The 27,465-nt window shown below is 39.7% G+C and overlaps 1 protein-coding gene across 2 annotated transcripts in view; it reads right to left on the reverse strand.

Moving 5' to 3' along the window:
• Positions 1-1,783: 1,783 nt before the first annotated feature.
• The window catches only part of arid3a (AT rich interactive domain 3A (BRIGHT-like)), a 52,063-nt gene continuing 26,381 nt past the window's right edge, over positions 1,784-27,465 (reverse strand). Inside the window, exons 4-9 of one of the 2 annotated variants that reach the window (XM_044361864.1) lie at positions 16,346-16,418; positions 14,177-14,360; positions 12,869-13,110; positions 12,219-12,506; positions 10,255-10,344; positions 1,784-9,432 (exon numbers count right to left, since the gene is read on the reverse strand). In XM_044361864.1, the coding sequence (XP_044217799.1) occupies positions 9,275-9,432; positions 10,255-10,344; positions 12,219-12,506; positions 12,869-13,110; positions 14,177-14,360; positions 16,346-16,418 (1,035 nt within the window). In that variant the 3' untranslated portion in view covers positions 1,784-9,274. Of the gene's footprint in view, positions 9,433-10,254; positions 10,345-12,218; positions 12,510-12,868; positions 13,111-14,176; positions 14,361-16,345; positions 16,419-27,465 lie in introns of both variants that reach the window. The other variant, XM_044361863.1, reaches the window with a different exon arrangement.

Genomic DNA, 27,465 nt, shown 5'->3' on the forward strand with positions numbered 1-27,465 from the left:
CATGAATAATTTACACAGTGTATATACATATGTAACAGTGTACAGACAGTACTTTAAAGACTATTTCAATTTTGAATTTTCAAAACCATGTAAAATATTATGGGTACTTAGCAACTTGGTTTTGCGGAACACCAGCTTGAAGTTGCCCTATCGCACGGGCCCTATCCAGATCAGTCAAACGTGGCATGCCGATTCTTGGAGCAGACACCTACTGACCACTGCAGCAGGGCCCATGCTCACCAGGGGGTACCAGAAGCTCAAAACAAGAGTCAACAGCAACAGCAAAATAAGCTGTTTGGCATTGGCAGAGAAGATTTGGCAAACCCACATACTTAGCTCTGCTGCTCATCCCACAAATGCATGTTTCTTACAAATGTGGCACCATTTAAAAGGGAAATAAACAGGCTTTCCAACGGTATAAGATTTATTGCCAAGAAGCATTGTTACAACAAAGAAATAATCTACCAAACACAAATTTGCTTACTTTTTGTGCTAAGTTTAGTTAAAGGATATGTTCGTAATTTTTCAAATCTGTCTTAAAACAACAGTCAGGTGACCATGCTGAACATTGAAACAGGTTTTGGTTGCTGTAATCATTCGTTCTGTTCATATTGACCATGAGAAGATCTCCTCCAAATCTGCTTACGATGTAAGTGATGGGGACAAAGTTCACAGTCCTTGTTTTGAGCAAAAAATGATGTTTAAAAGTTTATCTGAAGCTCATATGAGGCTTCAGCAGTCTGAGTTAGTCATGTGTGTTTTGACGGACAGTATTTTCCTGTTGAGCTGCAGTGGAAGTTTAGTGACAGGAATAGGAAATTTGGCACTAAAAAGACTGTAATGTTAAACAATATATTCTTGATTTGATTAATTTGGACGGATGAAGCTTCATATCAGCTTCAAATAAACTTAAATACATTTTTGCACAGGAGGAGGACTGTGGATTTTGTTCCCCATCACTTACATTATAAATGCATCATGAAGGGATCCTCTAATGGTCAGTATGAACAGGAGGAATGATGATGGCAAGAGAAACATGTTTCAGTGTTCATTTTGGCACCTGACTTGTTTTAAGACAGACTTGAAAAATTGTGAACATGTCCTTTAAATGAATTCACCCTCGACCGACTACAATACACTATTTGATTTCTGTTTAAATCATATTTTATTCCCTGTAATTTGAAATTATGTAGTGATATATGGTTTTGGACACAGAGAAACAAGAGGTATAATGAAGTAAATATAAGGCCCATATGAATTTTAACTGCTGTAGTGGCTGTAAAAAGTTTTAGTCCTGTTAACTACAATAATTCATTAGACTTAAATAAGCTTCTATCATTTAAAGGGGAAAAAACATACAGCACATTTGATTTTCTTATTACTGACAAACAGGCTATAGCTAATCTAGAGCTGCAACGTTTAGTCAATTAATTGATTAGTTGCCAACTATTTTAATAATTGAATAATCGTCATTTTAAGAAAGAAATGTTGAAATTTTCTGATTCCAGCTTCTCAAACATTAATATTTTCTGGTTTCTTTAATCTTCTAGGACAGTAAACTGAATATTTTCTTTGGATTGTGGACAAACCAAGACATTTGAGGATCATCTTGGGTTTTGGGAAACAGTGATCGACATTTTTCACCATTTTCTGACATTGTATGGACCAAGTCATATGACGATTAATCAAGGAAATAATTGACAAATGAATCAATAATGAAAATAATCATTATTTGCAGCCCTAAACTAATCTATGGTTACGTTAAAAAGATCCAAAGCTGTGGTGACATTTAAGAAAGGTGATATTTTATTAATTTCAGATTCAAAATTAAAGTATTCACACAAACACATATTGAGTAAATAGGCAAGAATAGCTCTTCACCCTTCAAAAAAAAAAAAAACAAAGAAAAATAAACAAAAAGAAAAATAAAATAAACAGTTGCATTGCCCGCCGCCACTTCACTGTTACCGTGGTTACCGGGAAACATCCCATTCATCAAAATGTAATCATTTATAGAAAAAAAAAAGGAGGAATAAGCACACATTAATAGAACAGACTGAAAATGACTTGCAGTGCTAACAGTGGTACTAGAAGTAGTACTTGTTGCAGTACTAGTAGTAGTAGTAGTTAGCTGTTGAGCTGTGGGTTCCCTGTTGTTGGTGCTCAAATAAACTAAACAGCAGAAGTGTTACTAACCTGTAACACCGAGAGAGAAGCAGAGAGACAGAGAGAGACAACCCAGAGTCCAAAATGAACCTCTAAGCTCACCAGAGTGAAAAACTACCTGCTGAGAATATATTTAGTTTTTATTCAGCCAAGATAATGATACAAATATACCAAAATACTTGTCTTCTTTTATTACAATCTCATGTTTATCATCATGAAACTATCAAATCTTAGAAACTGAGCTGGTATGTTGCCAGGAGTTCATTTCGGACCTTGGTGTTCGCCCTCACGCCCTCTTTGTGTACCCACTAAACTGTAACTTGAGCCCCAACTGGGTTAAATGCATCAAACTGGAGGTAGAGGTAGATTTTCCTGAGAAGTTGTAAGAGACAAGAGACAGAGCCTTGTTTCAAATCTGAAGTTACCTGAAGACACGTGAAGCCCGCACACACATCACATGCTTCCCTAAAAATAATAACATTATCATCATTATCATCATCGTCATCATCATCGTTATCTCTATATTAATAAATCTGCTCTAAATGTAATCTCTGCGTGCTGGGGTTGCTACAGCATATTAAAAAAAAAAAGAAAAAGAAAAAAAAGCAAAGAAAGAGCAAACAAAACAAACAATATAAACATGATATAATCCATAGCCCTAAAAAGCCATATTTCAGAAATATTCTATTTAATGAATCTTAGTAATACAGGTTAATTCAACAATTGTCACAGCAGAAGGCATCTTGTTATTTTCTCATCATCATTGTCCTCGTCCGCAGTTCACCTGTCAGAGGTAAAGTCAGTGGTGAAGTCCAGTCAAAAGCCTCTTTCCCACATGCACCGTAACCCGTAAATGTTCCATGTTGGCCTCATGTGGGGAAAAGGCGTCGGAGTCAATTTTCCAAGCAAGACGCTCTGGCAATTTGCCGGCTCTGGACCTTGTAAAATTTCTAGATTGTTGTTTTTTTTTTTGTTTTTTGTTTTTTTTTAAACGACGGCTCTGGTGGGAATAAAAGCAGCAATATTTCAAGGTAAAACACTTTAAAGTTATGACATTTTTTACATAGAGCGAGCCAGCCAATCACATGAAAGTCTGAGGGTTTGTGCTGAGTGGAAGCTGCAACTTCATCCTGAACAGAACTACATTTACTACTTAAACTGACGGAAAATCAAACTCCAAGACAGACAAAATGCTTTTTGAGTTAAGAATGTGGTGAAAATTAGCTCAGCGAACTTTTGGGTGGGGAAGTTATTTTTCTGATCTACATAACAGCGCATGTACGCACCAAACAAGAAGACTTTTGAAATCAATCCAAGCTTTCAACTGCATTACCACAACAAACAATAATGTAACTATGACAAAAAAAAATAAAGCCAAGAACTGCAGAGCCGGAAGTCAAGTTCGAGCAAGTTTGCATCTAATAATGAAAACTTCTTCACCTCAACAGCGAAAATTGCAGGTTCTACACGTGAAAGACACACAGACACGTATATGCAGCTGGTAGCATTCAGAAAAAGATAATTCTGACCTAGAGTCTGCTAGAAACTCTTCTTCAAGCTCAGAACAACATCAGGTTTCATACTTGGTGCTACAGAGTTAAGACTGATACAGTTTTCACAGCTACATGGTTCCAATGTTTCCTAAAATATCAGATCAGCCTCTGATATGGAGGCAACTGCCTGACCACAGCTCCAGAAAAACAGGCAAAACAGGACAATTTGATTATTGATTGTTTACAAATTGTGTTTTAAATTTGTGAATTCATTTTTAATGCGAATGCCTGCTGACTCTTACAGAGTTTGAGCCTGATTTAAGTGGAGTATTTTTAGTGTTTAAAATGCTGATTCAGAGGATTTTGCACCCCAACAAGCAGAGAAAACTCTGGAAACACTGGAAGGAAATGATGATATGAGCATTGGAAATGTCTAAAAAAAAATTTTTGCAGTAAATGGTCATATTGAAGGACAGCCTTCAAACACTTGGGTCAGACATTTTTGGGTTCCCATTTAGGAAAACAAAACTGATTGTGCGTCATAACAAAACCTGCCACAGAGGGGAGCTCTTACTACAAAGGTTGGAGCTTAAACTGAGTCCTCAGCTATCTCTGGTTCCCCTTGAGAGACTAACACGTTTACAAATTACAGATGAGAGTCACGTTTTAGCCGATATCTGATTGTCTGTGGTCATTACAATCTCTTTCATAGTCGAAGCGAGCTCATTATGAACCAGCATCAACATCATCTTGTTAAGGTTTATTGCATGAATGCAGCCTTCAGCAGGATACTCTGCTGTAGCCGATGTGAAGAAATCTGCCAAAGCTTTAGTCTTTGAGGTAGAAAGGTGGCTTAACTGTGGTTGAAGGGATGTCAGAGTGTTTGGAGGTATACAGTGTCGCTATAACATCTCCTGATTGTCGCTACCACACAATTAAAAGCATGCCAACCTTCCCTGAAGATGCTGCCGTGTGCGGGCTGAGAAGAGAGAGAGAGAGAAAGAGAGAGAGAGATGCAGTACCTCCGCTGTTCAAATGCAAATATCTCACAGAGCCGCTCAATAGATATGTGATAAACATGGATCCATTGAAAGGGGGCAGGTGCTTGAATATTGCCTCAGGGGCCAAAAGGTCACAGGGTCAGATCTGAAAAAGCAATGTTGATCCTTTAGATCAGGATTGATTGAATTTTGCTTTCTACAGCAGCCCTCCCCCCAAACCAATTCTTTCAGCCACAGCATGTCTCTATTTGATTGTCAGACATTACCGGCAACTGTGACATCTGCTACTCAGGAAGATGTGGTGAGAAACATCGCTTTCTGAGCTGACCAAAAGAAGCTAATTCATGTGAAATCTACGCTGACATCTGCTTAAATAAATATTGTAAAACAATCCGAAAGTGTACAGAGTTTGGAGTAAATGTGTTTCTTTTATACAGCCTTTTTCTCATAGGTTAGCATAGCATGTATTCACCACCATCGCTATAGAAAGATATGAACAAAAGTTGAACATTGCAAAGCCAATTCCTGCTCACAAACAAGTCAAATCTTAATTCAACTATCTAGAAACAACAGATCTAAATAGTAATTAATTCAGTACAATGAAGCAAAGTACATTTTTTGTGGTTGACAGAACGTTATGCTAACCTACAGTAAAGGTTTGTCTGCCAAAATTAGGACGTAAAGACCCAGAGTGTAAAAAGACATTTGAATTTAAGAGATTTAAAGGTGACTGGGTTCAGATATGTGTCAGATACTGGATAATGCTTTGCATAAAGGAAATGTAGAGAATCTAGTGCAGCATCAGTGTATGTATCTAAAGACGAGTCGATCTATTGTCCACAGTGAGGAAGCAGCCAGGAGGCACTGCCTGTTTTACATGTTACCTATACTGTTCACTGTACGATGCAGCACTGACTTCACCTGTAAAGAATCTACACTGAGAAGCTGATCAATAATCAGACTCAGACAGAATCACGTGAGTCCAAACTGCATAAATGTCATTCACATTTTAAAAAGGCAAGATGGCTGATGTTTGATTAGTCCGCTGGCAGTGAAACCACACTGCAGGGCAACATCTGCTAAACAATTAGCTTTTTAAACGAATTAAATTCATTATGCAAACAATGCATTTGATTAAATTAATCTATCGATCTGTAAAAGAGTAAAACCTTCAAAATTCTCCAGAGATAAAAGAGTGAATGTTAGAACGGAGCAAGTTGTGCTCGCAAATAAAAAGGAACATGGTTTTGTATTATCTTCCAGCTGCGTAAGGCTGCTGACAACAACTGTAATCTAGCACAGACTAGAGTTTCAGTTCTGCAGATGTTTCACTGACACAAAAACAATTTCATTGGTTGAGTTAAACCTCTGAGCTTGGCGCAAAAGACCCACTGGATTTAAGTAACGTGAGACTGACAGCCAGTGAGAAGAAGCAGAGGTAGGAGAGGAGGAAACTAATGAAAATCATGCAGTCTAGTTCTACTGTTATCTCTGTTTGCTCCATAGCCTCGATAACATCAAGTAGCTTTAATAGCCTCGCTAACTTCCCTTTCATTAACTTTCACCTAAACACCATGAACGCGAACACACAGCGACACTGAAGCAAAAGCACCTGAAACCAGCAGCAGCAGTTTCAGCAACACAGGTGCAGAAAGTCAAAGTTGCATCACCTAAAGTTGAGAAAAGTAATCGATGCTGCACTTGTGATACTCCCACCTGCAGGCAATGAGGGTTAAAAATGGCAGTTTTTCCTTTTTATGGCTGCTGCTTGTGTGTGTTTGTTTGAGGGTTTTCATCTATAACATTTTAAACAGGAAAAAGTTTTAACTTAAGCACATTTTCTACTAAATATAATAAAAGAATAATACACAAAAATAAAATTTGCAGTGAAGGTTGTTGCATCTTTCTCCCTTGTTTCATCTCTCTACAGTCTTTATCTAATAAAATATATAAAATGCTGAAAAAACATAAAAGAAAATAAATAAAAAGCTAAGTTGGTGGTGTAAAGTCACGAGCAGAGTTATATTTCTTTTTAACACCTGTTGAAGTTTAGCGATGCTTCATTAATAAGTTATTTTAGCTAACAGGTGGTACAACGGTAAAAGTTAAAACCTCAAACACGCACACAAAGGAAAGAGTAGCTATAAAGACATAAAACCCATCGCTGCTGTTACTTTTCTTGCCTGTAGGTGGCAGGCTGGCACATACACATCTGGCCCGGTAATGAACAGTGCCTCCTTGTGGAGAATATGTAGCCTTCTATATATGAAGGAGTGGATTTGTAACTGAGCTTCAAACTAGTTTTATTAGCTGCTTCACATCTAAAGACACATTATGATTTGTGTGGGTTTTTTTTATAATGTTTTGACCAGATTTCAGTGACCCCTGTGGATCTGTTTCACTGATGTAACTCAACCAATGAGATCCTGTTTCTGCTTCCAGAGAAAGACAATTTTTTTTTTTTTTTTTTTTAAAGTTCCACTTTGGTTTTCTAGGAAGTAGTAAAACACATGAGGCTGGACAACAATACATTCACTATTTTACCAGAGCAGAATTTGACAATATGTCTCTCTGTCCAAGTAGAAAGAGTATTCTCCAAAACTGACCAGTGTTTGTGTAGCAGCTGGTGGCGATTTCCCACCGAGAAGCGAGTCCAGAATCAAAGCAACGACAGCCATCTGGTGATATTTGACTGGAACAGTAAAAACTGATTAGACGGAGGTACTGTTCGCTCTCTGGTCATCTCACGCTGTGCTAAGGCCTCAGAACAGAACCTACATACAAAGCCTGATTTACTTCCTAACATCAGTAGGAATGAGACTGCTTTGCGTAGAGGTGGGGTCGGGGGTTGAGTAACAATTTTTAACAGCCAACAGTCCAGAGAGGTAACACAGGTTAAAGTTCAAAAAGCTGAATGATTGATCTACTTCAAAACGCAGAGACACAACTACTTATGAAGTGACACAGTATATCCGCTGTGGCAGATTTAACTTTTTATAACTGCAGTGAGTGTTTCATACAAACACTAAGACACAAGCAAGCACTCAGCCGCATGTATGATTACCTCTGAGCTCACATTGTCAAAAGCCCCAATTAAGCAACATTTAAAAACAGTCAAGAGGATCACAAGACATTCTCTGTTAAACCCTTGACAGGTGGCAGGCAAGTCTCAAGAGACCTGGTCCTTGTCACAGCACAGGATAAGGAGCACTTGGATCAGAAGAAGCACTAAGTCATGCAAAACACAAAGCTGAAACAAAAAATAGACGCATCTGTCATCTATAATACAAAACGTCAGATATGAGCTGAAATAACTGTCAGGAAAAGTTTCTTCTGAAGCACAGATAGCATCACCTGATTGTCCTTGTGAGTGTCTCAAACAACAAGAAGGATTTAATGGATACGTGACTCCTGTGAGCAACAGGAACAGTCGTGTGGATGCCGCTGAGACTCGAGTTGAAATGCAGCAAGAGAAAAAACCCCCGAAGGAAGGCTTTGGTTTATTTTCCCACCTGCACAACTGACCTTACTCTTACAACGGCCTTTTCAAACACTAAACCTGACAAACGACCTTCAACATTGGCATAGATATGTATTGAACTGGCCTCATGTCAAGAAACAGGTGAAGATTTTGTATAAAAATGATTAAATTAGCCAGCTGTCTTGGGAAGAGCAACCACAACGACTGCTTGAATTCAGCAGGGACGTCAGCTATGTAGCATTCTAGTTAATGAGCTACAACCTCGACTCGTAACCGGCGTTAATGGACCAAATATATTAACAAGTGAAGCGATCTGCTCGCAGATTCTCGAAATCTGCATTTCACTGGAGAATCTCTGGCATTGATACGACGTGTATCTCAGTACACAACCGGTGCGTAGACCTGGACCGGACTCGCTCTTCCACATAGAGTCCCCGAATGGCTGCCATGTGAATAAGGTTATAAGGTTTTACACAAAATGAGGTCACAACGGTACATCGTTATATGCCCTGAAGAAACAACATATACCTTTAAAGCTTTTCTGATTAAAAATAGAGGATATTCATATTTTCTTTTTTTTTCATAGAATTCTAAATATATAGGTTTTTTTTTCCTGCAGTGAGAGGATTGTTAAAGATTTAAAAGATAAAACACAATAATGAGAATAACAATAATGATAATAATGACAATGAAAAGGTAAAATAAAATTTAAAAAAAAAATCTCTCCCCTAGAGGATAAAACATTGCTGTCAGTCAGTAGCTGTGTTTGTGTGTGTAAACAGTGCATTACCCTTCCTAGTTATTACCTTCTCTTTTGTTCTCCGATAGTCTGTACATTTATGCAGAAATAAATAATTCACAGGATGTGCATACATATTTGTTTAGCATATACTGGCTCTAAATCGGGATTTTTTTTTCAAAATCATTTTGGCTGTGAAGAACAAAAGAGGTGAGTTGGTGAGAGAAAACCTGAGATAGTGTACTTCAAGTGATTTGAGTTTCAGTTTGTGTCTTTCTGTACGGTTTATGGTTCTTCTCTTTTTGGCATAGATTCTGTAGAAAATGAGGTTGATTTTTGGCTTTACTTAGCGTGGTAATAAAAAAAAGGAAGAGGGGGGGAGGCTGAGGGTTTGTTAAGACAATGGGTTGCTGGAGGTTGAGGTTGAGGTAGGTGTGTTCTGCTGCTGATGCTGCTGCTGCTGTGGTGGAGCGACACGAGCGCTGACGACCTTGTTGGAGACGGACGCACCAGAAGAGGCCAACCCTGCTGCTGCCTGAGCAAAAAGAACGCCTAGAAAGAAAAAGATAAAAGAAATCCCAAAATTAAAAGTAAGAATTTTATATTTTAAATTCAATTTAAAGAAACAGTTCAACTTTTTGGGAAATATGTTTATTACTTCATTTTTTTCCCCCAAGTGTACGATGAGAAGATTGATACCACTTTCATATCTGTGTGTTAAATATGGAAGTGGAGCCAGGAGAGAGTTAACTTAGCTTAGCATAAAGACTGAACACAGGGGGAAACAGCTAGAGGCTCTGTCCAAAGTTCAGAAATAACCTACCAGCACCTCTAAAGCTCGATAATTAACACATCGTACCTTGTTTGTTTAATCCGTACTCAAAGTTTTAGGGAGAGTTGTGTGCTGTGAGTGTTTTTTTGATGAACAACAGCACTTATGAGCATCTCTGGCTACATGGTCAAACAGCCTCCTCCCCACCTTTCCGTAGTCTGTATTGTGATGCTGTGTCTGACAATTTATGTAACTTTCTGAAACCAGCACTCTGATATTCACATCCTCTATTGCAGTGGAGAGAAAGTAAGGTTTGCACTTCTGAACTGCTTCTGTCATTTTTCCTGTAAACTTTACAAAGAAAGTTATGAATACAAGACTATATTATTATCCAAATTACCGCCTCTCATCTTTCTGTATGATGGCCGGCTTTTCATCCTGCCTGCCGAGTTTGTTAGTTCTGATCAGTTTAACGCTTTTGCCTTCTGACAACAGATTCTGGTTTGGCTGCTGTTTCCCAAAATATTGAACTATTCCTTTAAACATAAAATACTTATTAAATTGAGAAAAAAAGGCAGCCATCACACGACGGAGGAACTCACCTGTGTACACGACTCCATTGAGCTCCACTGACATGCTAATGCTGCTTGTGCCGTTGGTGGTGAGGTTCAGGGCCGAGTCCTGCCTGCCGTCTATGAGACAGACAAACCAGAGAGTTAAAGTGTATTCACTCACACAAAACCCATTCACTTACAAAAATATCCAAAATGTCTTTGTATCACTAGTCACTAGTCAAGAGTGACCTCCCCTTGACCTTCCCCTTAATTATCTTTAAACCAAATAATCAAAAACAAGCTTAAAGGGGACATATTATGCTTTTTGTCTTTTATGTTATTTATATACTGTTGTGATGGCGGATATCTATGTCAAATCTGTGGTCAAACTTCCAAAACTTGAGGTTAATGTATGTAGAAAGGCTCCCTGTAAGTCAAAATCCAGGGCTTCAACCTGCTCTATATGCTTTGTGACGTTTCTTTCTACCTTGCCAACGAGCTGACGTCAGCTTGTCACGCCTACTCATAAACGTCTGTCTGTTCTGTAGCCTTGGTTGCTAAGGTTGTTGCTAAGGTTTTTCCATGTGGTTGTTTGCATTTTGCCCACTCTCATATTTCAGATCATATTTCGGCTTGACCATGTACAGCTGTATTTGAGAAGTTAACGTTTCGAATTAAGAACAAGAAAAAGTAGTGAAACCCCACTATCATAGTTTGTTTCATGGTTTGTTGACGAAGCCTACAGAGCGGCCTGAAGTTGGCCAATCAGAGGAGTTTTTTGAACTGTAAATCATGCAAAAATATTCCAGTAGAGCCCCAGATTAAAAATATAGACCTGGAAATGTGCAGGATATATCCCCTTTAAACAAACTTCAAGTACACAGTAGTCTCAGCACAAGCAACTCTGTATGTGCACTTGCAGAACAATCCAATTGAACATTTCTTAGAAGTCACTTGTATGATCACTACTGAGAAACAGCGTGCTCTATTACAAACTGAGTGAAACCCAGCTATAAGATCAAAGTGGCTGCTAGCAGAAGGAGGGAATCCCCACATAGACAGACACATGTGTACTGTATGTATGCATGCATGCTGCTTCGAAAGCTAAACGGGTCAACATATAGGCTTGCTATGAGTTCCTTCCTCACTGTTGGGCGCTGTGGTTTGTGGCAAGATGACAAGAATGTTTTGAGACACTAACTGTCAGCAAGCGTGAGAATATGTGAAATTAAGCTCAAAGACATTCTAGGGTTTAACAATGAAATGTTAAATGATTTCCCACATAAACTGCGATGTAGAAATACTGATATGCATTAATGCCTCTATTCAGCTCTCTTTTCAACAAAACAAAAACAAAGCACATAAACTGTGCTATGGTATGGATTATTTCTGGCTACATTTTCTGGCCTAATCCAGAGTGTAGGGAAAAGTCTGTAGATCTGTTGCCGTCACTGATTGGTTCGGTCATATCTCTGTGGAGGAACATACTTTGAGCTGATTGATTATTGTAATTCTGGTTACATGAATATAGATTTTGGAATTTCTCAAAGCAGCATTGTGCAGCATCTCTTATAATCCATGTACACGTTACCTTTAGGCAACGTCACTAATCACCAGGAGTTACATTTTTAATTTTTAATTTTTATGCAGATAATTCACAAGTATTGATGTCTGTTGAACCAAATGACCTCTATCCTATCTAATGTAAACAGATGGACAAATATGAATTTTCTTGAACCTAATAGAGATAAAACATAAATTCAAAGAGGAGACGGGACAGTTTGGTTTTTCCAGTTAAAGATGAAGTTTTGCATCTGGGAGGTATTATATGGAAATTGTAGTTCTGTAACTCTGTAAAGCAGGTTCTTGCTTTCACCTCCAGTTGATCAGATAGTGGAGGAATTTCATCAATCCAGAGGGAACTTTCACTCTTTGATCTGATGTGAAAACATGAAAATCATGTCTGACTGGTTGCTCTGTTCTGCTCATATTAGCTGAAATGCATTCAGTACCTTGGTTGTTGATGCGGATGTTCATAGGTATCTGGGCGGTCATGGCCAGGAGGTTGTGTTGCAGCGCTCTCTGCAGCAGTCGGTGGTGTTCCTCGGCCGGCAGCGCCATCTTCTTCTCTGGTGGCTCCCCAGCCTCCAGTTTGTCCCTCAGCTGCTCCAGAGCCGCCACCTGAGCCGCCATTGCTGCCTGGGCTGCTGCCGCCTGCACAGAAGCCACCGAGTGACCTGCCAACGCCCCCGCTGGCAAGCGAGCCACACCGATCCCTGGTAGAGGTTGGCCTCCCTCCTCTTCTAGTCAGACAGAGAGGAGACAAAGGAGAAAAGAGGAACTTCAGCTTTGCGCGTTCAGCTGAATATGATGTGTTGATGTGATCTGCCTAGCACAGATATATTTAGGTTCCTCCCTGAGCAAAGTGACAAACAAACTGTCACAAAAACCTAACATGAGAAACATATAACTCCCCAGTTAAGATCTCTTACTGCTGAGATGTTTTAACTTTGCTTCCTTTTGTAACCAACGTCCTGACTTCACCAACAAGAAACAGTTTGCAGTCAAGTGCAGGGCAGATGTATACAGATAATTTAATATTTTTTATAACTCAAAATTACATCGATTTCAAACACTACTTCCTTCCAACAGTGAATCTCACCTTTCTTAATCTTCTGGATGGGGGTCAGCGAGGCCCCGTTGGTGCTCACTGTCATGCCCACACTGGGGATCTTGGGCGAGGAGAGCATGGTGGGCGTCCCGTTGGGGGAGTATGTGAAGAGGGAGCTGCCGAAGCTCTGTCGTCGGCCCTCCCGTCGATTACTGTCGATGGCCGCCTGGAGCTCGTTGGGGTTGCTCAGACCCCTCTTATCACATTCATACGGGTACAGGTACTTCATGTATCTACAAGGGACACAGTGTATTTATGTTTGGTTAGCAGCTTCTTAACATAGCCGAGTGTATTTGAGACATTTACGTTTGGCCTTCTGGTGAAAATCTGTTCCTAAAACATATGCAAAGCCTTAAAATGAACTTAAACTCAACTTAAAGGCCAAGTCAGCCAATTGTAAACATCAAGATCAGTTTACTCATCTTGGGAATTACTTTTGAACCTGTGAAAACGTCTCCTGTGGCTCTGGATGGAGCTTTTTAAAATCAGAAAAAAGTAGTGCGGGTGGTGTCATCAGGTTTTTCTCAGCTTAGGCTTGGATGCTACACATTTTTAAGAGAAATCCTGTGTAAGAAATGTGAGGAGGAGTTTAACAGACATGGCCATTTACCGGGCATGGAGGGACTAACAAAAGATGTTATCAAGTTGCATTATGGGAAGAGTCAGAGCCATTGTTTTTAGAGTTTGACTCATTCTTGAGACTACACATGCCTCTGTGGCTTCTTTTATTAATTTGACTCTTACAAATCCCCCAACTTTATGGAAATACAACTTATTAAATCATTTGAGTACCCCTTTGGCTACAGTAGCTGCTCCTAATTATCGCAGATGGACATTAACTTGAAGCGATAAATGGAGATATTAAATAATGGTACAAGATGCTTGAAAATGCAAGACTTGTTCCTGTAAGAAGAGATCTGTGGTGCAGCTAATCAGGAGTGAGAACGTACTGCAATCTGACACAACTACAGGAAATGACTTCAAACACAGGGGTTAATTGGTCAAACGAAATGGTTGTTGACATCTGATAGCCAGCGGCTCCACATGCTTGAATAGCTGAGCGGGACAAAATGATTACGGTTATGACAGTTGTGGCTACCTAAAGTTACTTGAAACTCGAAACGCTTTTGCTGATTTAAACTCTGGCAAGATAATGGTCAGCAAAACTGCCTAATAAACAAGCTACGTGCATTTTTAGCTTGTAAATGTTTGAATCCAGTAAGCCAAAATGAAACAAAATGAGTAATTTTCAGCTGTGAAAGACCAAAGAGAAAAAAAACTGTGTGTGTGTGTACTGACTGTGTGCGGAGGGTGAAGGCTGCACTGGTGATTGAGGTAGGCAGGTTGAGTCCCTTGGTGATCTCCCTCCACAGCTTCTTGTTGATGACCTCCACCAGGCCGCCCTTCTCTGTTACCAGCCTGTAGAGCATGTACAGATCCAGGACCTGCTTGGCCATGATGGGAATACGATTCACAGGAGTTCCTGGAACGACAGATACACAGAGCGGAAAGGTCAACAGAGAAAAAAAAAACAAAACTCTATCATGGCAGGAAATGTCTACAGCATGCAGCTTCCTGTACATAGACAGCAGGGGGAAAACTAGAATATAAGCATGCAATATGAGTATTAAGCAATAACAAACATGACAATTAATAGTAAAGATAAAATAACATTAAATACAACAGCTCTAATCTCTGTTCAATAAACAAGTGGCAGTGAGTTTAGCCAGTGAGTTTAGTGGTTACCCTACATTATCTATGTCCATATATCGTTTACATAATTAAGTCAAGTCAAGCTTATTGTCGATGCATTGGATATACAGAGGAGTGAAATTTTGTTCCTCCGGTGCCACAGTGTAACATATATAGACAAAAGACAAGTGTGCTCAATTAATACAGAATAAAAAGTCTAACATACACATAACAATAAGTACAAAAAGGTTCCCATTATACATAGAAAATACAAAAATGTTCACATTAAGGTGCGTACCATTATATACAGGATGTATAAGTGTAGTTTGACACTGGATATACAGTTAAATACTTTAAATATTTTCCTGGACTGGTTCTTGCTGGGAATCTCTGAAGTTCGGCATATATTTGGAAAGCGTACCCTGTAGGCCTTAAACTTCACAACATGCCATTTTCACTGTTTTACCAGCCAACTGTTTATTTATTGACATATTTATTCTCCACCCTGCATATTTTACCCTGGTCAGGAAACTATATTCACCCTCCAGCTGTCGAAGGGGCTGGAGGATCTCAAAATGTAACAGATGCTTCTTAATTTTGCGAGACAAACGCATTCTAGAGGAGGAAAGCTTATCGTTTGTAAATGTGTCTCACAAAATGGACAAACCAGTAACTGTCTGCTTGACATACTTAGGCTCATACCAGTGATAATGAATCAAAAACATCTACAATTCTGTATTTATCTGTAACAAATGTCTTTTCCCATTAAGTGAGATCAAAGCCTTCATTAAATTACATTAACTTAGACACTGAGTGATCACAAACACAACCTTCAGGCTGACATTAAATATGATGAATCTCTGTATATTGAGGGGTGATGTCTCAGTTATCAGTACGACCTGTAGAGGGCACTCTCAGATTCTCAGAGTGGACTCGGCAGACCCGCCCATTAGCGATAGCTCTGACACTGTAAACATCTAGTGCTGGTTTTTCAGTTGTGAGCACATGTCTGTTGTCTCTCATGTCAGTCGTTGGCCCACTGATCTGATTATATAAGACATAATTCAACCTGTCAAATTAAAACGGCTGCCTAGTATTTCATCTACAATGAGCCGTTGGAAATTTCTGCTGCCAAAACATGCAAATTACAATCTTGCACAATTTGCAATAGGACATGGATGTCTGGATGAGGAGAAATTATGCCTCAGTTTACAGTTTTGATGTTGTGTATGGCACCAGTATAAGTATCCTGCAGGGTGGCTGAGTCAGTGTTTGTGTTTGTGTGTGTGTGTGTGTGTGTGTGTAGTGTAGAAGTGTGGGCAAGCAGCAGGGCGGGAATGTAAACCAATCCATTCCCAGGCACTGATACGAGGTGTCTTTTCTAGTTATAGCCTGGGAATGACGACAGGTTGCACGACCATAAAGCAATCATATCTGAAATGAATAAAGACCCCACCCATTGGAGTGAAAGACGAGTAGTCGGTGTTGATTCTCAAGAGAAAGACGGGTGGGAGATCGTCCTCTCTATATCCCCTATCTATTAAGACTCTCACTAGGACACTGGCTAGAGATGAAGTGAGGAGATATAATATGACAAGATAAGAAACTGAATGGAAGTAAATGTGATGTGATGTTTTGATGCAGCTGACACTAATTACTAAAATGCAGGAAATAAGTACCAATAGACTACAGATAAAAACAACATAAAACTATATTTCAGAATAGAAACAGTTAAAAACATCCAGACAACAATCTGAAAGTAAGTTAGTTACGTACCTCTTTTTTGCATGAAACTGAAGAGGTCATCCAGAAACTCTTTCCTCTTTGGGTCTCCATCCAGTTCATACAGCTGTGGAGAGAAAACAGGGTATTCTGCTATCACAAAAACAATCTAAATATGTGATGATAGATGGAAGACAAAAATGACCTCATGATGTCACTGTTACTATGACAACCAATGCCACAATGTGCGACAGCAAGAGAAGCACCGTCTTGACAAAAATGCCAAAATAAATCAGCCTTAAAGATCAGTCATGAGAAACCAATCAGCTGCCTTCTGATCATACAGAGAGATGACAGAGAAACAGACACGTAGAGAAATGTTGTGGACCAGCCTGGCTTGATGAGAACCTGATGTGGGTCCAGCTGCTAGCGGGGCCCCGGGCTCCGGAAAGTTCAGTGAAAGTTAGCAGTAAAAGTGGGGCGCCCACTCGGGGGAGTACAGTAAGGCCATTGAGCCTGTGGTTGTTTTTCCAGCGTGGTTTGCCAGTGCGACAGCGAAACATCATCATGTTGGAGGTCTTTCTATTTATGTGTCAACAAAACATGGCATACACTTAATGCTAACATTTGCTCTCTCATCAGAGAGTGAACGGGCCACAGCTTCAGCACCTAACTCGAGGACATGTCAGCACGGCTCACAGTTCTGCGAGTGTTAACAATATCACACAGTCTACGTGAGGTAATCCAGTTTCATAATCTATTATTGAAAACGGCATGTTGTGACACACAATGCACAACTGAGCACAACCAAACAAAACCACAGAAACAGAACTAAAGCAGCATATTATTACTACACAGGCGTCATAAAAGCCCACTGCTAGCAGGCGGAACCATGGCTAACCCTTATGTTGCAAATATCACATTACAGGAAAGCAACAACCTCAGCACAAAAATGGCGCAATTTGCCATGATGCACGACAACTGAAATGATTAAGGCGGCAACTATTTTCCTTACTGATTCATCTGCAGATTATTTTCTCAGTTAATCATTTAGCCTATGAAATAGTGGAAAAATTGCATTCACAAGTTCTCAGAGGCCACTGTGATGTCTTCAATTTGCTTGTTTTGTCTGATATAACAGTCCAAAACCTTCAGATATTCAATTTCACGTCAAATTGTTTCTCAAATTGCCACATTGGAGAAGCTGAAACCAAAGAATATTTTGTCACTTTTGCTTAAGAAATTGACTGAAACGATTAATCGATTATCAAAATAGTTGCCGACTAATTTTCAGTCGATGGACTCCTCGATTAACCGTTGATTAGTTTGACTGACAGAAAATAATTTCTATCAACTATTCTGATGATCAATTAATCATTCATCAATCGTAGTCATTTTTCAAGCAAATATAACGTGTTCAAATTACTTGTTTTATGGGACTAACAGTCAAAAACCCAAATATATTCCGTTTAAAATGATATAAAACAGAGAAAAGCTGAAATTGGTGAAGCTGAAACCAAAGAATATTTGACAGTTTTGCTTGAAAAAGAAGTGACTGATTTTCAATTTTAACCTGTGACCTGTAATTGCTTCATCACTGATAAAGTCACCAGTGAATGAGTGCACTAAAACTCAAACTGGTCTGATTAAAATTTATGTGCATGTGGACTTATTTGCCAACTACTAAGCTACTCTGCCACCACATCAATAAGTGAATAAAACACCTTTTCTCCTCCTACGGCTTCAGCAGAAGGAAAGTTTCGGTCAGTTACTTTAAGATTTAACCCGCCCAGAGAAAATAAAAATGAAAAGCTTGTCCAGCTGAAGTCGTGTATGATGGTGACAGCAGTGGCCTCTAACCACTAACAGACTGACCCTCATTGTGGCACTCAGCCCTCATTAGTGACGCCAAGTCGCCATAAGATCTTATTATCTAGTGGGTGGGGGGGTGGGGGGGTGGAGATTGTTGGACTGAAGAGGGTTAAAGTGGTTGGGGTGGTGGGGGGATGCCTGCTAATGTACAGGCCTGCTGGAGGCAAAGGGGGGAGTTTTAATTACAGGATGCATGCATTTCGTGAAGTGCCGCGCCATAAATCTCGGAAATTACCCCCCTACTCCCATCCCCCGACGTTGCTTTATTCGCTCTCTATACCTCTCTTTCTCTCTCTCTCTCTCTCTGTGTCCTAATCACACAAACAAATATTTCCCTAGTGGCATGTTGGGTGCGCTGTCACATGGAAACAGGAGGGTTTAGATCCTTGCTGGTCCAGATGTAATAACATGGCTGCTGACTGGAGAGCATTCATTTCAGTATTCAAATGATTAAAATAAACACACGCACACACACACACACACACACACACACACACACACACACACACACACACATGTTGAGAGACTCAAACAGAAACAAAATCCTTTACTTTATGACACCAGTAGTCAGAGAGAGCAACGCTGAGATTTTCATGTGATTCACAGCGATTTAAAGATTAGTAATTATAGTGTTACGGTGCTGAAAGGCGGCATGTTGATAAGTTTTGCTGTTTCCCTGCCAACTGAAGGAGCTGGCAGCCTACAAGTGAAGTGTGTGAACTGGACACACTGGCTCACGGTATCACTTTTACTCATACATATCCAGTTTCAGGTCTCATACAGTATTCACTGTAAACATGGACACAGCATGCTGCTTTGTATCAGTGAACATGTGACAATAATCTTTAATTCTTGCAGCTGTTATCTTCTGTTTCTGCCTGCTGTCACGTTTGTGACTCTAATTCCCTTTTTCAACATCAGATTTTATCATGTGAACGTTCGTCTGGAGGAAGTGACAGTATATAAATGAGAGTATTCAGACTGCATTGATCACATGTCCAGGTGTCACAGCTCACGTTAGCATATCTAAGTGATGGTGTTTGGTTTAACAGTTTGTCCAGGTTTTTTTTGTAACTGATATATTAAAGGAATCCTGTACTCAAAGTCACAGGCTATGATTACATGACTGCAAGATTTTTAAAATAATCCGATTGAGACAACACTTCCAATTAGAGCTGCAACCATTAGTTGATTAATCGACTGACAGACAGTTAAATTAAATTCAGCAGCTATTTTGATAATTGAATAATTGGCTTATTCTCATTTTTAAAGCATAAATGCCAAAAATTTCTTGTTTTCCACTTCTCAAATGTGATGATTTAAAGCTTTTCTTTGGCATATGTGATAGTTAACTAAACATCTTTGGGTTTTGAACCGTTGTTCAGACATCTGAAGATGTCACCTTTGACTCTTGACTCTTGCACAGTCATTTATCACTATTTTCTGACATTTTACAGACCAAACAATTAATCAATTAATCAAGAAAAAATTGGCAGATTTATTGATTATGAAAATAATGTTAGTTGCAGCCCTACTTCCAATAAGAAAATGCCTGGAAAGGACACACTCAAAATAAACCAATTAATTCATTTTAATCAAATTCCTGAAGAGGATTTAAGTCCCGTTTATACCTTAAACCATAATTATCACATTTCTCACTGCAATTTGCGGCTCTCAGCAGGAAACATAAAGCAATCAAACTGCTAAATGACGCATGCTCTACCATCTAAATCTAGTCGCATGTAAAGCTGCAAAAAAGAGAAGCTTGAAACAGCGTTTCTGACAAAATTAGGGTAAACCATGTCAGCACTATGACAGAATGGTAGGGTTTGAAGTTAAATACCGGAAGTTAACTGATGCTGTAACAAGCTGTGGAGGCTGTGCTCTGTAGCAGGTTAAAGGATTTATAAATGGAACCGTTCTACAAGCAGACTATGGAAGCAGTTTTATTCAAATATTTTCTTATTTACAACAAAGTCTATAGTTGAATTACTGTAGTCCATGTAAATGTAGCTAATAATTTAAAAAAACATTTTAGTTGAACAGCTTGACAGCAAAAACTAGGAAAATAATGCGGAAAAGCTGGAAAATGTGAGAAAATTTAACCAAACAGGGTTTGTCCAGTGGCTCCAAATGTACATCACTCTTCATACAGTAGGATGACTTAAAAAGACGACAACCTGCGGCTGGTAATGGACCAGCTGCATTATGGAGGGCAATGGCTGGAAAAAACAGCTACGGGGTGAGTTGGGGGGGGGGTGTTTCCGTCCTACTGCAGAGGTGACATCATCAGAGTGGGACGCTCAAGTGGTTTACCAAAGGCAGCCAATCAGGATCCTGTCCAACCGGCAAGACCACTGCCACCCCCTCCCCCTCTCCCCCTCATCATATCTTTTCTCGCTGTCTGTCTGTCTTATCTCTCCCCCCCCCCCCCCCCATTGTTCTTTTATTTCTTTATCTCTGCTGGCTTTGCTTCTCTGCATCTATTTCTTTCGGTCTTTCCTTTCTGTCTTTCTTTCCGTCTCCATTTGTTCTTCAACTTCCAGCAGTTTCTGAGTCTTCATGTTTGTCTCTTTCTCTCTCAGCTCCACGTATATAATAAACCTTATGTACATTATAACTTCCCTGCCACCCATCCACCCACCCACATACAGACTTTATCAGGCACGAGGTGGGTGTGGTTGTTGCAGGCTTAGGTTTCCATGTCTATAGTATGTGCACTGGGGCCCCTCCTGGATTAAAGCTCTGCTATTCAGATAAACGACAAGAAACTAGATAAACGACTAGAAACTGGGCCAACTGGTAACGCTGGGAGCCAGTTCACGCCCGTCTACCAAATCCCTTGGAACAAAAAAAAAAAAAAGCCCATTAAAACCACAAAGCTGACTCAGAGTACATTTCCAGATTGTTTAATAGGCTGCAGGCTTTTTAAAACTTGACGTTTAATTAACTTTTTTTTCCGAGCACCTCAAAAAGCGAACACTGGAGAAAAATTACAGACGAGTTGGTGAAGGGTTACACACGTCTTTTGTTGCGTCAAAGACAACATTTTGTCATGGTGACAAATGGTGGCAGTGGAAAGTTAACCAAATGCTGGCTTGTTAGCTGCCAGAGTGTCAACACTTCAGACTTCACAGCCACAGATGAACAAGTATTTAGCGTTTGACTGATGTTTCCCACGCTGGCTGTGTATGTAGGTCAGCGACAGGCAGCCTGTCTGCAGATAAATTATAAACAGGCCTTAGACTCAGAAAACAAAGCGGTTTTATACTGCAAATAATCAGTTACCAAAGAGCAGCCTGTTGCTGCAGCTTCGCAGTCATCAAAGCAGCAGTGGTGGGTGGTGGTGATAGGTAATACCGTAAGGGGGGGGAGTGTATATGTGTGTGTGTGTGTGCGTGTGAGGGGGGGAGGGGTTCACTTCACTGTTAATGCAAATGGCAGTTAGCAAGCCAGTAGCACACAAGTGTCACATAGCACAAAACAGAGGCTTTGCAACTGAAAACCAAAACTGAGAGGAGACCAGGGGATATCATCTACATGCTCCCTTACACCTGCCAATCACTTCAATCACCTTGAGGTGACGCTGACACACACACAAACAAACATGTATACACACACACACACACACACACACACACACACACACACACACACAGAGTTCAAAGTTTAATAAAATATCACTGAAACTCTGGCGCATGGTTTTAGGGGCGGGCGACTTCTCATTACTCTTTTCAATGTTTAACCTATATTTTTCAGCGAGAACTGGTATCTATAGAGGAAACAGTGCACTGGTGCATGTATGTGTGAAAACTGCATGTAGTTGGGTGGGGGGACGTTCACTGCTGACACTTATCAAGCTGAATGGAAAATTCCTCTTTATACAAACTGACAGAGCATTACAGACTGTAGTTTACCAATTTAAATGATTTTACCCTAAAACTTCAAAATAAAAAGGGGTTGAAATCCTCCTAGAACGGCTCAGTACCATCTGATGTGGTTCTAGGAGGATTTCTACCTCTTTTTATGTGTCGCCGCTGATGTAAGGTTGCTGTCTTTTAAGCCTAACTATATAAAATTAACTGAAATATAAGAATGAGTGGTGGACTGACACAAAGACACCTGAAAAGTAACCTTAAACAAAATGTAAAAAAAACAAAAAACACACACACACACAAAAGTGGGGGAAGGGAAATTATAGCTAGTAGGGAGAAGGGTTGGGGTGGGGGGGTCTTGATACGGCCCATGAACACATGATCAGCTGTGTTCAAACAGTGCATTGTTTCTGACCAAAGCCCCTTTATGGGTGTCATTAATGTACCACAGCAAACTCGACCACCAGTAAAGCATCGCCTCAATATTCCCACAAACGAACCAGTGTCCATAGTATGTACATTACTTTAATCCCACGATGCGATGCACCGCCTTTGTTCCTGTGATGGCACATATTAATTAGTCTTAAAGCAACACAACAAAGCGTCAGTGTTGACACAAACTGATCGATGATTCATAAGTGTCAAACCCTTGTTTACAGCTCATCGTAAAAACACTGTTATTGTGTGTCATGTTGTTTACATAAACTTCTGTGTTTTCAATGCAGTGACACATCAGGTGATAGTTTACAGTCACAATGTAACGAGAAAAACTGAATCTGAACCAGGATACGCTTCGGTTTCTAGCGTGGTAACATTACACATGACTAAAAGCACAGAGGTCAGAGGTCACAGCAGTCTGATCAAACCAGAACTGAATATTCTTGGGTCTGTAGAACAACTAGTGACTGTTTTTTGTCTGCTGTACATTTACGTAGATGTTGATGAAATGTGTAGTTCAAGGAAAAAATACAATGAAATATATTTCTATTTAATGTCAATTCTGGATGAAAGTGTTCACAGAGAGCAGAGATCTCCACTGGACACCAGCTGAGGTCAAGGCTAATTTTAATCCTGGTTCCTACAGGTGGTTCATCAGCTTTGGGTTCTTGTAAATTTGGCCTCAGTGGAAACAAGGTTTCTTCTGTGTATAGAAGGAATTTCACTGAGTGGGCATACATGCAAGCCCATAATTCAATTTTATTGCAGTGAATGCAATACTCTGGCTATTGAAGCTATTATGCGATTACCTTCATCACTGTAAGGTCATGAACTGAGCAGGTCAGTTTACACAGTCAGCTTTCTGATGAACCTCTTCAATATTTTAGGTACATAAACTGATGAAATTTATGTTTTCAACCTTCATAAATGCAGAGTGAAGTCACGAGTCAGTTGACCTTAAGTCTGATTTACAAAACTAACATCATGGTGCACTGCAAGAGGAAGCAGAGAGCGGATATATTTTCAAAGAGAAAATAGATTGGACTTATTTAGGGCTGCAACTAACGCTTATTTTCATCATCGATTAATATGCCGATTATTTTCTAGATTGTTTGTCTATAAAATGTCAGAAAATTGCTAAAGTTGAAGGTGATGTTTTCAAATGTTTTGTTTTGTCTGATCAACAGTCCAAAAACCAATAATACTCAGTTTACTATCATGTGCATCAAAAAAAGCATCAAATCCTCACATTTGATAAACTGAAACAAGCAAATCTTTGGCATTATTGCTTAAAAAAATACTGAAACGATTATTCCATTGTCAACATAGATGCCAATTCATTTTCTATTCATCGACTCATCGATTAATCGACTAATCGTTGCAGCTCTAGACTTATTTTATATCAAGATAGTTAACTGTTTTTTTCTCAGCTTGATTAACTCAATGGTATTGGAGAACCAAAAATATTTGTTGACGGAATGAGATTTTTAATAGGTCAGAAGGTTTAAGAAAATAAATAAGTAACTTGAGATAATACACTGTGTTCTATTAAACAGTGAGTCAGCTGTGATTCGCTCTTGTTTTTTTCCAGCTGAGAATCATTGAAAAGCTCAGGCTCATTGTGTCTCAAGCGGAGATGGAAATGTTAATTCATGCTTTTATATTGCCCCATCTTGACTGCTGTAACTCCCTCTTCTCCTGCCTCAGCAAAACATCCCTGGATTGTTTACAAGTGGTCCAAAATGCTCCTGCTAAACTCTTGACCGGGTCCTCCAAAAGGCCTCATGTGACACTGATTCTGATTGCTGATTGTCATGATCTGCTGAAGCTCTAAGTCACCAGCAGGTCTCTAAGGTCCTCTGATCAGGGTTTGCTAGTTGTTCCTTGATCTAGGTTTAAAACTAAAGGAGACTGTGCTTTTGAGGTTGTAGCTCCTAAAATTTGGAACTCTCTCCCTTTGGACTTAAGATCTGTAGACACCTTTAAAAAGCAGCTCAAAAGCCATTTGTTTAGACTTGGCTTTGTGTGAGTTTTCTATTTTCTATTTATTTATGTTTTTTATTGTGTCTTATGTCTGTTTACGCTTTATTTCCTCTGTGAAGCACTTAGTGATGTCTCTGCTCTTCAAAGGTGCTATATAGTTACATACTTAAAGTTACTTACTGTGAGTCCTATTCACCTAACAGAGTTAATACTGAAAAGAACAAGTCGTGCTTGGAAGAAAACAAGTGTTTGTTCAAACCGTAATCAAGAAGCAGTCATTCTAGATTTGTGTACAGGTGAGAAACTAGATATTAAGATGAATCTCCAACTGATGTCATTATTTGTCTGTTCTGCATGACCACAAAATCTAAAGAGTTAGATTGCTACAGTGACGAACCTGTGTGCTTGTTTTTCTTTGTCTTTGTTGCTTGGGATTACTTTATGCTGCTGTTTGCGCAACACTTCTGAGACATCACCTGTTAATCAAACAGAGTGAGCAGTCCTGTCACGTCTGTGGATAGTTTGACTTTCGTGTAGGTGGTGCTCTTTTCTTTGTCTATTCAGCTACGTCGCCTACCACTTTCCATCACTGCCTGATAACCAGTGTTAGGAACAAAAAATGCAAAAAAATTCAACCAGTCCAATGTTATTGATCAGTGCTTGAAACTTCAACTAATACAGTTAAAAGTAGCTACTGCTGCGTGTACTGTGCATTTCTGTTTTGGCATCAGAAGCTCAGGATCAAATAGCAAGGCCCTCTTTATGAAACTGACATTTGGTGATGACACTCCAACAGTCACACAGGGAGAGATCCATTATAGGAGATGCAGAAAGGAGGTTTTCTACACACACACTAAAAGAAAATGGACCAGAATGCAATGCAGCTATAAGACATCCAGCAAACAAAAGGCTGGTCATCTGTTCCTTAAGAAACATACTGTTCTTTGAACAAAAGCAGCTCATTTTACACCAATTTTCTTTAGACTGTTAGGAGCCAATCTTAGAGATGTGGAAAAAATCAACTGCCTGTTGAATTGTTTAAATATAGTGGAAATAAGCCACTGCCCTTGGTTGTGTAAGTCTGGTATTAAATTGCTTCCTTGTGCATCTTAAATTCATCTGGAAAATAGCCTAATCTAGTCAGTCGACAGAGCTGACAGCAGTGTGACAGAAACCGCTCTGCAGTGTCTCCATAAGCTGACATCTATAATGAATCTATCTGTCTTCTGTCCACTGCGCCCTGCCCTCCTCCCATCCCCCCTCCCATGCGCACAATTAACAGCAACAGTAGAGCTGTCTGATTGCAGATGTATTGAACAGTGTTTTATTGACATGCAGGATCAGACGCATCATAATCCTAACTTTCCAGCCGACCTCGTAAATTCAAATCGACTGAGGATGAGATACTGTGCCAACAGCCAAAGACAAACAACGTCGCTGTGACTGACTGTATCTGATGTTGCTTTATCTGCAGCAGTCACACTTAAAGGAAGAAGACGATAAGCAAGTTAGAAAAAGACACTGAAAATGAGGTATAGGCAGGCTGTTTGAATAGTTAAATTAAACTGCATATTGTAATGTGCCAAGTGTTGAAGCAGCTGTCATTCATGAATCCCCTGCAGCCATCTTTTCTTCAAGGTGTCTATTATGGCCTTGATTTAAGATTTTCCATGGCTAAAACAAACAACACTTTGTTTGACTGTGGTATGTTAACGCTTCTCAGTCTGGTTTCCACCCCAGTTTCTTCCTCATTCAAGTGAATGAGAAGACGTGTCCAAACTTTTGACTGGTTCTTTATATTTAGCTACAAACAAACAACCTGTAAATTTCCAGATACTGTGAGAATCATTGTCATAGAATAAACTCGTGGAAATTCAATGTTGTCCCAGAATCTCTTTGCTGTGGTGGTTTCTGTAACTGTGTGAGAAGTTTGTAAGTGAGGCCTCAGTCTGTGGGGCTTTGCCAGAAGGATTTGAATGCTCGGCTTCTGTTGGATATAAGTGGATATACAGTATCCCCTGCTGACATGAGAAAAGGGTTAAAACCAGTTGATGAAGACATGACATGAAACCAGAATGAGCACTCTCCCACTCTCCCACGCCTACATTTTATTTTATTTATCCTTTATATAGTCAGGAAAGTCCCATTGAGATACAGGATCTCTTCTTTCAGGGAGTCCTGGTCAAGAAGAAGCAGCATAAGCAGTTTCACATAAAAAACATGCACTCCATTCCTGCCTGCTGCCGTCAGCCGCCATGGCTCGTAGATTTGGATAAGAATCAGAAATAGCAGCCAGCTTTCCCAGGCCCTCGAGAACCTGATGTATGTAGTCCTGAGCAATCCGGTCTAACCACACTGCTAATGAGTAGTATCACGATGATAGACGCCCAAACAGGGCAGGGCAAAGCTTAACAGACCGAAGGAAGGGAAGTGGGTGTAGCACCAATTTAAGATTATAAACCAACGTATTGAAAGAAAGCTACCAAATAACTGATACTCTTAAAATTACCAAAAGATGAGACGTATATCTTCAAACCAGCCTTCTCCTCAAAATGGTAGAAAAATTCTGACCCAGATAAGCATCTATTGAGCGTTTGTGTGAAAGCTGAAGGTATTTATTCAGCGCCAGTGCAGATGCCATGATAATGTTTGCGCCTGAAAGCAGAAAGATGGAGACAGAGATAGAGGGGTAGCTGAAGGTTCAGAGAAAGGTTGGTAACAGTGCTTCTGTACAAAAAGGACAAAGACATGCAGGAAAATCAAACAGAAGAGTCCACATAATGCCTATTTTAGCATCTCTACACTGGTTACCTGTACATTTTAGATTTGATTTTAAAATTTAAATGATTACTTTTAAAGCACGTTTTGGGTTGGGTTGGCCCCTGATTATATCAATGACATACTAACCCCTGATGAGCCTGAATGCAGCCTGAGATCCTCCGGCAGAGGTCTGTTAGTAATTCCTAGGTCAAGGTTAAAAACCATAGGAGACCGAGCCTTTGGAGT

The sequence above is a fragment of the Thunnus albacares genome, chromosome 9 (genome assembly GCF_914725855.1).
Source record: "Thunnus albacares chromosome 9, fThuAlb1.1, whole genome shotgun sequence".
NCBI lineage: Eukaryota > Metazoa > Chordata > Actinopteri > Scombriformes > Scombridae > Thunnus > Thunnus albacares.